Here is a 12,819-nt window from a genome sequence, read left to right on the forward strand (position 1 = left end):
AGTTGAAAAACTGTGTTCCTTTTTGTTGAACTGTATTATTGTGCATCTGTTTAATTTCTAAGGTTTTTTTTCCCACTCATATGTTGTGTTTGGCATGTTTTAAGTCTTCAGGCATTTTACTGAAATGTATGCTACTTCAGTTATGTTTAAAATTACTGAAACATGCCAAACGAGTAGTATTATGGGTTAAATCCACTGAAACTACATTGATTCTGTACTCCATAGCTGATGAGAGTTGTTTGCCTTGTCCATTTATCTTCTTCCTTTTAACCATTTCCATGTTCTCTCACTGATATTTACACACAAACACACACACACAAGTAATAAAATAGTACATTGTTTTCTTTTTCTTTTTTATCTTTTACAGATCTCATAGCTGTTGAAACACAGTGTCTATTGTATACAGCAGATAGCAGATACTATGATATAAACTACAAAATCTATTTTACATTTGTTAAAATAGTATCTGCAGAAAAGAAAAAAGCAAAAAACAAAAAAAAAACAAGCAGATCATAAGATTACAACCAGAATCTTTTTGAAGACTATTTTTTGAATTGTTTTACAATTTTTTGTCTTTCTGCCATTCCTTCCTTCCCCAAGAGTCTTTATTTTTGGGAATGTCTGTATGGTCCCATACAGTTTGATATCCCTGCCATTTCTTTCACCCTTGTGTCATTGTTATGTGTCTTATAAACACATTGGAGTTGCTGGGATTCATAAACACACCCCTTGGTGTCCTTAGCATTCATTGACGCAGTCAATGTTGCCATTAGCATTCACTAACACAGTCGATGGTGCCATTGACGTTCACTGCTATTGTTAGTATTCACAGATACAGTCATCAGTCTCGTTAGTATTCACTGACATAGTCTTTGGTATTGTTGGTATGCACTGACAGTCTGAAGTCTAGGAATATGGCAGGCAAGAAAGAGACTGCTGCAGAGAAAGGCGGCAATGCTGACTTGTTGGATTTGGCCAGATCTGAGGAACTGCCACAAAGCTCTGAGATCAACAGTAACGAACTGTCTAATTCCTCAAAAAACAAGGTGGTCAGGCCAATGGACATTGATATCCAGAATGAGAGCAGTTACTATAATACATTACTTGACGCACACAGAAACAATGGTGCAAGATGCAAGACCAAAAAACTCAAACAGACACAGTTAATATGCACAAAAAAAGGGCTCTCTATAGCTATGCTTGATAACAATTCCAAGTTTGGCAAGGACCCTAATATAACCCTCCATTTCACCGACAGCAATTTGGCCAATGATAATTCTGTATGCAACACTCAGGAGAACGCCAATACATCTCTCAGAGCTAACAACTGCCAACCGAAACTATTAATGCAATCTTCATCTTTAGACAACCGAGATAGTGACAAACCAGTCGACACAAACATTTCAGAATGGTTTGTGTGTTTCATCTGTAATACTCCTAAAAATTCAGCTGAAGAACTTCAAATCCACATCAATAAAGATCATTTTGATTCTCGTTCAGAAGAAAAACGGCAAGACGACAATTTCACAACTTGCTTTCTCTGCAACCGGCAGCTAAATTCTGTTCAAGAACTTCAAGTACATATCAATCGAGACCATTTTGATTCTCCAGTGAAACCGATTGGAACTGATATTTCAGAGGCAATTGCTACAAAAGTGGCCGACAAAGACAACAAACTTGTTCGTATTGATTCAGATTTTGGACATTTTGCTTTAACCAAAGATGGTAAGGGATATTTTTGGTATCTTTTCTCCTCATTTAACACTTTCTAATTTGCTGCTGCTAAGCTCTGCATAAAACGGCAAGTTCCCAGTGGTCGACCAGGCTCCATTTGTCTGTCCTGGCTTGGTTTCCACAGCTGGATGCCTTCCTAATGCCAACCACTTTACAAAATGAACTGGGTGCTGTGTATGTGGCACCAGCACACTGGTGTTTTTTACATGGCACCAACACCAGTGGGGTTGCCAAATAATTTGCAAGACGGAAACCTCTCTGTTGAAAGAAGGAGTGATACCACAGGAAGTGGCTTGGTGCCAGGTGAGAAATTAGTACATATAATAGAGGGATAGAGAGAGATGTGGTGAGAGGTTAGCATATAATAGAGGGATAGAGAGAGGTGTTTTGCTGTAGAGGAGATACTTGGCTACCCCAGTAAGAAAAGAGAGGAGAGAGATCCCTTTAATATATATGCATTATTTTTTGAGATAAGCAATATGGAATAGTGTGTATCTGTATGGACATGTTTCTCTTTATGTATGTATGTATATGATGCCAATCTTTTTATCCAAAAACAGAGCAGAATGACAGATTGATTGCAGAGATGCTTCAGAAAGAATTTGATGAAGAAATTGAATTTCGGAAATTGCAGGTATGTTATTGTTGTTGTATTTTTTGTGTTGACCATTCTATGCTTCCCATTGAAAATTCTTGGTATTTCTGCTGCAGTACAACCGCTCTGGTGCCATTGTACTTCAACTGAGGTAGTAGCAGAACTATGTTATTTAAAACAATTTCCACCTCATTCACATTTGTTAAATAAAAGAGGCCCTTCTTTGTGACATAATTCTTAATGAATTTATCCAGATTCTTGATTATTTTCAAATATATATTCTTAGAAATATGCTCAGAAAATGGTCAGTGAATGAGACAGAATTCTTCATAATGACTATTAAATCAGTGTGAAAAAAGGAAGACACAGAAGATATATTGAGATTTATGTAGGAATTATTGCAACCATCATTTGGAATCAAGAGTGACTTAGCAGAGTGTACCATGCTCTCAATAATGATTATAGGTGTCTGTGTAGTCACAAAGGCCCCTTTGATTCCTATTTTATTCTAGTGGACCTCCCATTGCCATTCAAAGTTTAAAAATTACTTTCATAGATGCTTCTTTCAAAATTCCTATTTTATCTCTCATCTCTCAAATATTCACTGATGTAGGTTTGTCATAACACTCTCTGAGAAAACATGTTTTTGTGACCAGAAACATGTTGAAGAGAAAGAAACCTAATCCTGTCTTGCAATACATACATCTAAAGCAAAAGTTTTTCCATGAACCCTTAAGATACTTCTGTGGATCCCCAATTTACTATTTTGTTTGTGTGGTGCTCCCAAAATCTTAGCTGAGAACCACTGCTTTATATAATAAGGTTAAGCCACTGGTCATTTCCGTGGTTACAACACACCATGTCAGAATTTCTAAATGCACTCAAGAACAGATAACAAACTAGGTCAGCGATTTATTTCAATACAGTGATTGGTTTTTGATTAAAAACTGGGAAGGAAAAGAACAAAAAGAACAAAAAATCTAAATGCTAACCCAATACATTTTTGAATCACCAATGTATTCAGTAAATATTTTTCACGAATCCATAATTTAATTATAAAGATATTTACTTAGAATGCTCTAGATCAGTGCTGAGATAAGGCGAGATAATTATTCCTCTACAGTTTTATTCTTTTACTGGTTTCAATCATTTGGCTGTGGCCATGCTGGGGCACCCACCTCAATAGTTTCAATCAATTCTATCTACTTTAGTGCTTATATTTTAATCTGGTTTTTATTTTAACAATGTTTCTCTTTAACAAATGGTTAAGATCCTCTTTTTGGCATTAAAAAAACACAGCTCAATACAGTGGTATACACAAATCAAGAATTTCACACATACATACATATCCACACAGATACACGTGCATGTATACATACACGCATAAATGCACAGTCAGTAACTCCCAAGTTGGGTGGCCTCCATGTTTAATCTGTGAATATTGGTTTCTTTGAAGGACATGTATGGGATGACAGAGAGAGGTAACTACAAGAAACAGTTCCATTCGAACCTCAGCCAGGCTGTACAGAGAGGGCAGATCAGTAGCTACGAATATCACATGTATACATCACAGATGTCCGAGTCTCAGTTGACGGGCATTGATGATGGAGTTTCTTGCACTAAAGGTAAAAACAAAAAGGACTACAGATTTACTGTTTTCCCTTTTGCTCACCTGTTGATTGTTGTTGTCTATATCATACAGTACTGGATCAATTATATTGGCAAGACTGGAACCAGAAATGTCCCAGATTTCTAGATTTTCTGGTTTTCTGGAGACAGTCTAAATATATAATTAAAATATAAGATAAACTGTGAAAAGTAAAGAACTAAATTGCATTTAACAGATTCAAATTCATACATTTCTAAAGCAGGATTTGTTTGATATTCATTAATCCACTTAAAATTCATAGAATCTATCAAACTGTCCCATGTATACAAGATAATGTTTATAGGATGAAATTTAAATGAAGAAAAAAATATGATTTTACTTAACAGTTACAGGTACAAATTAATACAATTCTAAAACAGATTATGTTTTAGTCTTTTTAATCTACTAAATTAAGCAACTTCAAAAACAGGGTCTCTTTACTCAATACGGAATTCCAGATTTCTGGAAGCCGGATAGGACGTCCGGTACTGTATCATTGTACTGGACTGTAATCTGTTGTGAGGTCTTCATTAGAAGTGGCAGATAACTCCTCTTATCCAGTTACTTTGGATAACAGGAGTTACCTGCCACTTCTGTAGTATATACTCAATAGAGCTCTGAGTATATCCACGACTAAAGGATTTTGGATATAATCAAAGGGTTTCTCTCTCTCATTGCTGTTTGCGACCTCTTCAATGACATGCTTTCGCTACTCCAGGTCAGCATCAGATCTGTCTTTCGATCTGTCTTTTAGTGTTAACATTTATATAAATCCCTGTGATACAACAAAGTCCGTTTCCACCCACAAGTTCACATCAAAAATCTTGTAAACCAAATATGAAAGCAAAATGTTTTATTTTATTGTTATTTTTTTGTAGGGATCATCGTAGCACTACGGGAATATTACAAGCAACACAGCAAAAACAAAGATGTTTGGTTATGTTCAGATGTCGACCATTATGGTGGTTCGTTTGGAGATACCGGATGGGGATGTGGCTACCGAAATCTGCAGATGATGCTTTCCAGCCTGGCCAAAGAGCCCGTTTATCGGAACTTGCTCTCCGATGACTACAAATGTACCTACCTTGTTTTTTATATTTATTTATTGCCATTGATATTATTACAATTATTGTTATTATTATGGGGGTGAGCTGGTAAAATTGTTAACACTCTGGACAAAATGCTTAGCAGCGTTTCGTTGATCTTTACGTTCTGAGTTCAAATTTCATGATGGTTGAATTTGCCTTTCATCCTTTTGGGGTCAGTGAAATAATACCAGTCAAGTACTGGGCTCAATGTAATATAACTTCCCCAACACTTCAAAAACTGATGGCCCTATGCCAAAATTTCAAACTATTATTATTATTGTTAAGGCAGCGAACTGGCAGAATCGTTAGTACGCTGGACGAAATGCTTGGCGGTATTTCACCTGTCGCTACATTCTCAGCTCAAATTCCATTGAGGTAGACTTTGCCTTTCATCCTTTTGGAGTTGATAAAATAAATACCAGTTGAACACTGGGGTCAATGTAATCGACTCATTCCCTCCCCACCAAATGGCTGCCCTTGTGGCAAAATTTGAAACCATTATTATTATTATTATTATTATTGTTATTATCATGGTGGTGAGTTGGCAGAATGGTTAGCATGCTGGATGAAAAGCTTTGCAGTTTTTCACTCATCTTCACATTCTGAGTTCAAATTCCTCTGAGGTTGACTTTACCTTTTATCGTTTTGGAGTCGATAAAATAAGTACCAGTGAACCAATGGGGTTGATGTAATTGACTTATCCCCTTCCCCAAATGGCTGCCCTTGTGGAAAAATTTGAAACCATTATTATTATTATTATCATTATTATTATTATTGGTATTATTATTATTATTATTGGTATTATTATTATTATTATTGGTATTATTATTATTATTATTATTATTATTATTATTATTATTGGTATTATTATTAAGGCAGTGAGCTGGCAGGAGCATCAGCACACCAGACCAAATGCTTGGCAGCATTTCTTCTTGCCCTACGTTCTGAGTTCAAATTCCGCTTTGGTCCAATTTGCCTTTTATCCTTTTGGTGTCAATGAAATAAGTAGCACTCAAACACCGGGGTCAATGTAGTCGTCTCCTCCAAAATTGCTGGCCTTGTGCCTTTTGTAGAAAGATTCATTATTGTTGTTGTTGCAAAAGTGTAACAAATTTCTTCAAACTTACTTTCCCATGACTGCAGCTGGGCAATTTTTGTCTGTCATTTATATATTCCCATGATATTTAATACAATACATCCACACATCCACACATATCATCCAGACATACGTATTTATATAACTCTATGTTTTTTGCTTGTTTCAGTCATCAGACTGCAGCCATCCTTCAAGAATTCTTTTTAAGTCAAACGAATCGACTCCAGTTCTTTTTTTATATCGGTTGCTTCATTTATTACAACCTCATGACTATTTCTGACATTTGCAGCAAAGAATGGTCTGGTGGCATCGATAAAACGGTTGCAACAGCTGATCGAAAGGGCTTGGCAGCATGGGTTTGACCAGCAAGGGGCTGAACAATTGGGCAATAAACTTGTGGACACAAGGAAATGGATTGGCGCCACAGAAATTGTTGCTATGCTGTCTTCATTGAAGTTCAAGTAAGTTAAATGGCTTAGACGTTGTTTTATCTTGTTCCAGTCATTGGAATTGGATGGTGGCCCTGCTGGAGCACCACCTTGGCATATTTAGTTGAACGAATCAAAAACAGTGCGTAATTTTGGTGTCTGGTGCTTATTCGTTTGGACTCTTTTGCCAAACTGCTATGCTACAGGGATGTAAACAAACCAATATCAATTGTCAATTGGGGGACAATCACACACACACACACACACACACACGCACACGAACACACACATGCACATGAACGCACACACACACACGAACGAATGCATGCACACACTAGTGTATGTACATACATGCAGACACAAATACACACACACACACACATATACACACACACTTGCATGCACATGTGTACAGACACACACATACACTCACAAACACACACACACATGCGTACAGACATAATGTATATTTGAACCGTTTCTGATTTTACCATGGACAGGTGCCGTTTGATAGACATCCATTCTCCAACTGGACAGCCAGAGACACACCCTAGAATGTTCCAGTGGATTCGAGATTTCTTCAAAAGGAAGGATTACCACGAGTTTCGCTCCCCCCTCTACTTACAGTATCAAGGTAAGCTGTGCGTCACCTTCCCCACCATCGTCATCAACTCCACCTCCGACTCCACAGCCTTGGATATAAGGGGGTCGTTGTGAGACTGATTAGCATAAGCAGAATGCAGGTTGGCATGGCTGTGTGGTAAGAAGTTTACATGCCAACCATGTGGTTTTGGGCTCAGTTCTACTGAATGGCACAAGTTTAAAATTTTTTTTTTTTTTTATTATTGCTCCCGGCCAATTGTGAGTGGATTTGGTAGAGAGAAACTGAAAGAAGCCCTTCCTGCTATTACATCTTAGATGTAACCCTACGTTAAGGATCGGCAGTATCTTTGCTCACAACTACATAGGCAACTAAGACAATTTTCAAAAGCATGCTCCATGTTTGCTTGTGAAAGTTTGAATTGAACCCATGACATTTTGAGTGGTAGCCAAATAACCTAACCACTCAGCCACATTGATGGATTCAAGCTGCATCTGTTGGATGTGTGATGCACACACTCATACATACACACACACACGCATACACAAATATATATAGGTATATATACATACATACGCGCAGACATATACAGAAATATATATATATATATATATATATATAGAAATATATCCAGCATTAAAAGCAGTGCTCCAGCATGGCCACAGTCAAATGACTGAAACAAATAAGACTACACACATACATACATGATGGTGGGCTTCTTTCAGTCTCCCAAATCCGCCCACAGGGCAAGGTACTTGCCTAAAGGGCCTTACAGTAGAACTAAACTGAAAACCATGTGGTTGCAAACCACTGTCACCACCCCACTTTTCTTTGTTCATTGTTTTCTATTTTCTGAAGGTAATTCTCTTTGATCTCCATTTCCAGGTCATAGTCAGACAGTGATTGGTGCTGAGACTTCTCGACAAACAGGTGCCATTACATTATTGATATTGGACCCGGCCAGTAGTAAGTCCCACATGAAGAAACTCAAAGCCCAGACGACGCCAGCCTTGATGCAGCCTCTACGCAAATACCTAAACAACATGACTAAAGACCAATACCAGATTGTCGCAGTTGTCGGAACCCTCACTGACCAAGAATGGCACGTTAGTAGATTTATTTGTTCTTCTTTTTGTGAATGTGGGTGTGTGTTTGCATGTATGCACATACATGTACGTATATATGCATATACTCATTTATTATTTGTATTATATATATATATATATATATATATATATACACACACACACATTTTGGTATATACACTTCTGAATTGAAGTTTCTTTTGTTGTGTTTTCATTTCTTATGCTCACCTTTGTCTGCTAACGAAATTAATTACTGTGTAACAAGTTCCAACTGCAATTATGTTTAAATGAATACCTGTAAACACTTTTTTTATTATTATTCACTGTTGCAGGCTAGCAAGACTTTAAAATCCGAGAAACTCACTTGAAATTGTACATTGACCATCACGACTACCACCACCACCACCACCACCTCCTCCTCTAACACCAGCCAACACCAATGTCACTATGGCTAATAACTGCTAAAACCAACACCACCACCGACCTCCAACACCTTGTTATTGTTTTTGTTATGTTTTCCTTATTATTATTGTTGTTGTTTGTTCGTTTGTTTTTGACAACTTCTGCCTCTGCACACCGAATCTACAACTTTCCACCTATTTGCCTTCTCTTCGATGTCCGTCACCCAACACAAATAAAATGGATGGAACGAACTTAACATAAAAAAAAAAAAACTAAAATAAAACATATGGTTAACTTATTTTATATCTCTATTGCTGAACATTAGCAGCAGAAGCAGCAACCGTTTGTTTCAATGGAACTAATCACTGGTCTGGTTGACTGTGTTTTCAAATATGCCGAAAATTACAAGGGAGTGTCTGTAGCTCGGTGCAGAACAAATATCAACAGGAGACTTCATTAAAAAAAAATGGAAAAATGGAAAAAAACTAGTATATTATTTATATATAATTTTTGCATCTTGGTTTCTTGCTGATGTTTACATCCATTGCATAAATATACATATGTATGTACAAATATATATATGTATATACATAGAAATAATTTATATTAACATATACGTGCATATGTATATGTGTTTGTACATACACATATATATGTAGATGTATATGTGTATATATATATATATATATATATATATATATATATATATATATATATATATATATATATATATATATATATATATATATATATATGTATGTATATGCATGCATGTACATTGGACTTTTGCACTGTTCCCTTCTACCAAATTCCACATGCAAGACATTGGTAAACTCGCAAAGGTTACATATGGTAGAAGACACTTACCCAAGGTGCTGTGCAGTGAGATTGAATCTAAACCTGTAATGGTTGCAAAGAGAATTTTTAAACCAAAACAGCCATGTCTGCACCCATTCCATTGTTTTTTTTGTTTTTTTTTCCTTTCTGACCCTCCCCCACCTCTCCTTGTGCTAATTATTCTGTGATAAAATCTGCAATTTACTTCTGAACAATACATTTTACATTTTACCACATGTATTCATATTGTTGTTGTTGTTGTTATTCTGAAAGTTTTCGTTGGTTTTTTTTTTTCGGTTTTTTTTCCCATTAAATGAATAAAAGTTTATTCTTTACTTAAAACTATTTCTCTTTGTGTATTCTATGCTTCATCTTTTACTTATTTTATCCCCTCAACTCCCCTGCTTTTTTTTTTTTTACTATAGTTTTGTTTCTCCTCCATGCAAAACACCTGTTTCTGTCCCCAGCTAATCATACTCGAACCTCTCGTCACCCTAATATAAAGCCCACCTCTCTCAATACTACTCAGTCCTCAATCAAAGGATTTTGTCTTACAAGTGCCATCCACATCCTCTTGAATGACATGCCATCTCTCCACCAGATCGGTTTCAGGTCAAGCAATCAATTAGTTCGTTGGTTAAATAGCTAACCAATTAGTTCAATTTCACTTCATTATTTGTCAGTGGTGTGTTTATTTATATTGTACAAATAGGTGTCCTCACCTTTGTTGTTACCACAATGTTTCGGCTGATGTACTCTCCAGCCTTCCTCAGGTGTCCTGGTGGAATTTCAAACCAAACCTGTTATTTGACTAATGGGGTATTTTGTTCTCATTCCTAAGGTATTTTTTGCTGATGTTATTATTTATTCAAGTCACTGCTTGGGATTGAACCTAGAATTTTAAGGTTAGTAACCCACACTTTTAACCTATCTGTTTGATGTAAATAATTCTTCATCTCTAAAATATAGAACAGTGTGTTTACCATTGGCACAATGACCCTACTAAGATTTAAAAAAAAAAAGTGATAATTCATATAAGAATTATAGGCAAAGGCATGGCTGTTTGGTAAGAAGCTTGCATCCCAACCACATGGTTCTGGGTTCAGTCCTGCTGCATGGCAAGTGTTTTCTATAGTGTCAGGCCAACCAAAACCTTGGTACTTGCTCTGTTGGTCTATTTTGCTGAACTGCTGAGTTACAGGGACATAAACATACCAACACCGGTTGTCAATGGTGGTCGGGGACAAAGACACACATACACAGCCACAGTCTAACCCATGCCAGCATGGAAAGCAGACATTAAATGATGATTTTATATATATATATATATAATGAGCTTCTTTCAGTTTACAAGGTTTTGGTCAGCTAGAGGCCATCGTAGAAGACGCTCATCCAAGATGCCATGCGGTGGGACTGAACCCAAAAATATGCTTGGGAAGGAAACTTCTTACCACACAGCCACTAGTAAACAAAAAGGAAGAAACAATGAAATTTTAAATATATTTATTTAAACCAATTCTAAGTGACAAACATTGAGATAATTAGCTGAGAAATTATTAAAAAAAAAAACAGCTAAAATGTTTCGTTAAAACAAAACCAGGTGAAATAGAAATTCAGTGATGCTTATTATTATTATTATTATTATTATTATCATTGTCCAGTATGTTGTAGCCCTTGACAGCCATTGATATGTTTTATTTGCAAGATTTTGAGCCAATAATTGGTCTGTGAAGCACAACTCTGCAGCAGAGTGGACAGGAGCAATGGAAAATGAAGTGTCTTGCCCAAGGACATATTGCATAGATCAGCTAGTCCAGGAATTAGGCCCACGGCCTTATAAGTGTTAAGTCAGACAGCTTAACCACGGGGCTAAAATACCCCAAATAAGTACCCCAGATAACATTTGGAATAGAAACTCAATCTAAAGGTGATTCTTAATAAAATTATACCAAAACAACAAAACAAAAGGACTTCTTTGACCCTTTTGTTAACCATATTCTGTGCCATAGACTGCCTTTGTTTTAGATCAATTTGAAAATGGTGAAGAATTTAACAAAATAACTTTGCCAATATCAATGAGGTGTTTGAAACATAAATTAACATGAAATTTTAATGGTAACTTTTAACTTTAGATTACTTTACATAGGAAGTTTCTGTTATTTAGAACCAAGGGTGGTAACAGCTTCATTGATATCAAAAGAGTTACAAGAGGTGTGTGTGTGTATAAATATATATACACATCCCAACATTTTCTGCATAGCCATTTATATATATGTGTGTGTGTGTGTGTATATTCGTTGTTAGTGATGGAAGCAATATTAGTTCAAAATAGCATTTTCTATATCTTACTTAATGTAGGTATACTGCAGAAAACAAAAATAGACTGCTGTATTCATTTTGAAAAAGCATCTCATCTAGACATACAGTTCTAAAAGGCACAGAAGAATATCTGTGGAAGAGATGAAAAGTGCCCAGCAGCTGAAAGATTGGGTATTTACCCTTATAAGATGGAAAAAAAAGTTGCGAGCAGCTGGCTTATATATATATAAATATATATCCCAACATTTTCTGCAGGGCCATTTATTGGGCTTTTTTCTGTTTCCTTTCTCAACAAGTTTTGTATGTCTCTGATGAGAATTGCTATAGCTTAACTAAGTTAAATAATTTCATTTAACAAAGAAAAAAAAAAACAACTCCATCCAAGCTCATCATAATTGTCCACAAATGACATCTTTTGTGACCAAAACCTGTCTATATGTGTGATATAGAAAATAATTACAATTATATATCGTCATAAAACAATTGTATGGTTATGATTGTATAAACGCAAAACCATTTCAGTAATGTCTGACATATATTTGAACCTGTAAAAGCTTTTCACAGCAGTTTGTCATGGAGAAAAAAATTATCCTTGCTTAAGACAAAAAAAGTGATAAAACACCATAGATTTAACAATATATTTCCTTCTAACTTTTGCATCCATTTTTCTAAGCTTTATATCAGAGATTTGGTTTTCTATTTTCTTTTTCTGTTTTGTGTGATGTTCGTTTTGTAAAGAAACAACTGGTTTTATAGCTGGACAATACCCATTATATGGCTACCAACCTGACTGAAGTGTGTTCATGTGTGCATGTGTGTCAGACAGGCAAATCTGGAGCAAACAAAGTGAGATTCTTTGCTCAGGAGCAGAACACAATGGCTGAAGTGTAAGTTCTGAGTGCATGACTCTATGGACAATGTTCTAGAAACTTTTGCTTCATACTCAATATATATGTACACACACACACACACACACACACACACAC

The 12,819-nt window shown here is 36.0% G+C and overlaps 1 protein-coding gene across 2 annotated transcripts in view; it reads left to right on the forward strand.

The window, feature by feature from the left end:
* LOC106877793 (zinc finger-containing ubiquitin peptidase 1) overlaps positions 1-9,315 on the forward strand; it is a 21,455-nt gene extending 12,140 nt beyond the window's left edge. For both annotated transcript variants that reach the window (XM_014926803.2, XM_014926802.2), the window contains 8 exons: positions 368-1,725; positions 2,295-2,368; positions 3,786-3,954; positions 4,856-5,053; positions 6,451-6,622; positions 7,090-7,223; positions 8,076-8,296; positions 8,608-9,315. In XM_014926803.2, coding sequence (XP_014782289.1) covers positions 915-1,725; positions 2,295-2,368; positions 3,786-3,954; positions 4,856-5,053; positions 6,451-6,622; positions 7,090-7,223; positions 8,076-8,296; positions 8,608-8,643 — 1,815 coding nt within the window. In that variant the 5' untranslated portion in view covers positions 368-914 and the 3' untranslated portion in view covers positions 8,644-9,315. The remainder of the gene's footprint in view (positions 1-367; positions 1,726-2,294; positions 2,369-3,785; positions 3,955-4,855; positions 5,054-6,450; positions 6,623-7,089; positions 7,224-8,075; positions 8,297-8,607) is intronic.
* Positions 9,316-12,819: the final 3,504 nt, after the last annotated feature.

Source organism: Octopus bimaculoides, chromosome 21 (assembly GCF_001194135.2).
Source record: "Octopus bimaculoides isolate UCB-OBI-ISO-001 chromosome 21, ASM119413v2, whole genome shotgun sequence".
Taxonomy (NCBI): Eukaryota; Metazoa; Mollusca; class Cephalopoda; order Octopoda; family Octopodidae; genus Octopus; species Octopus bimaculoides.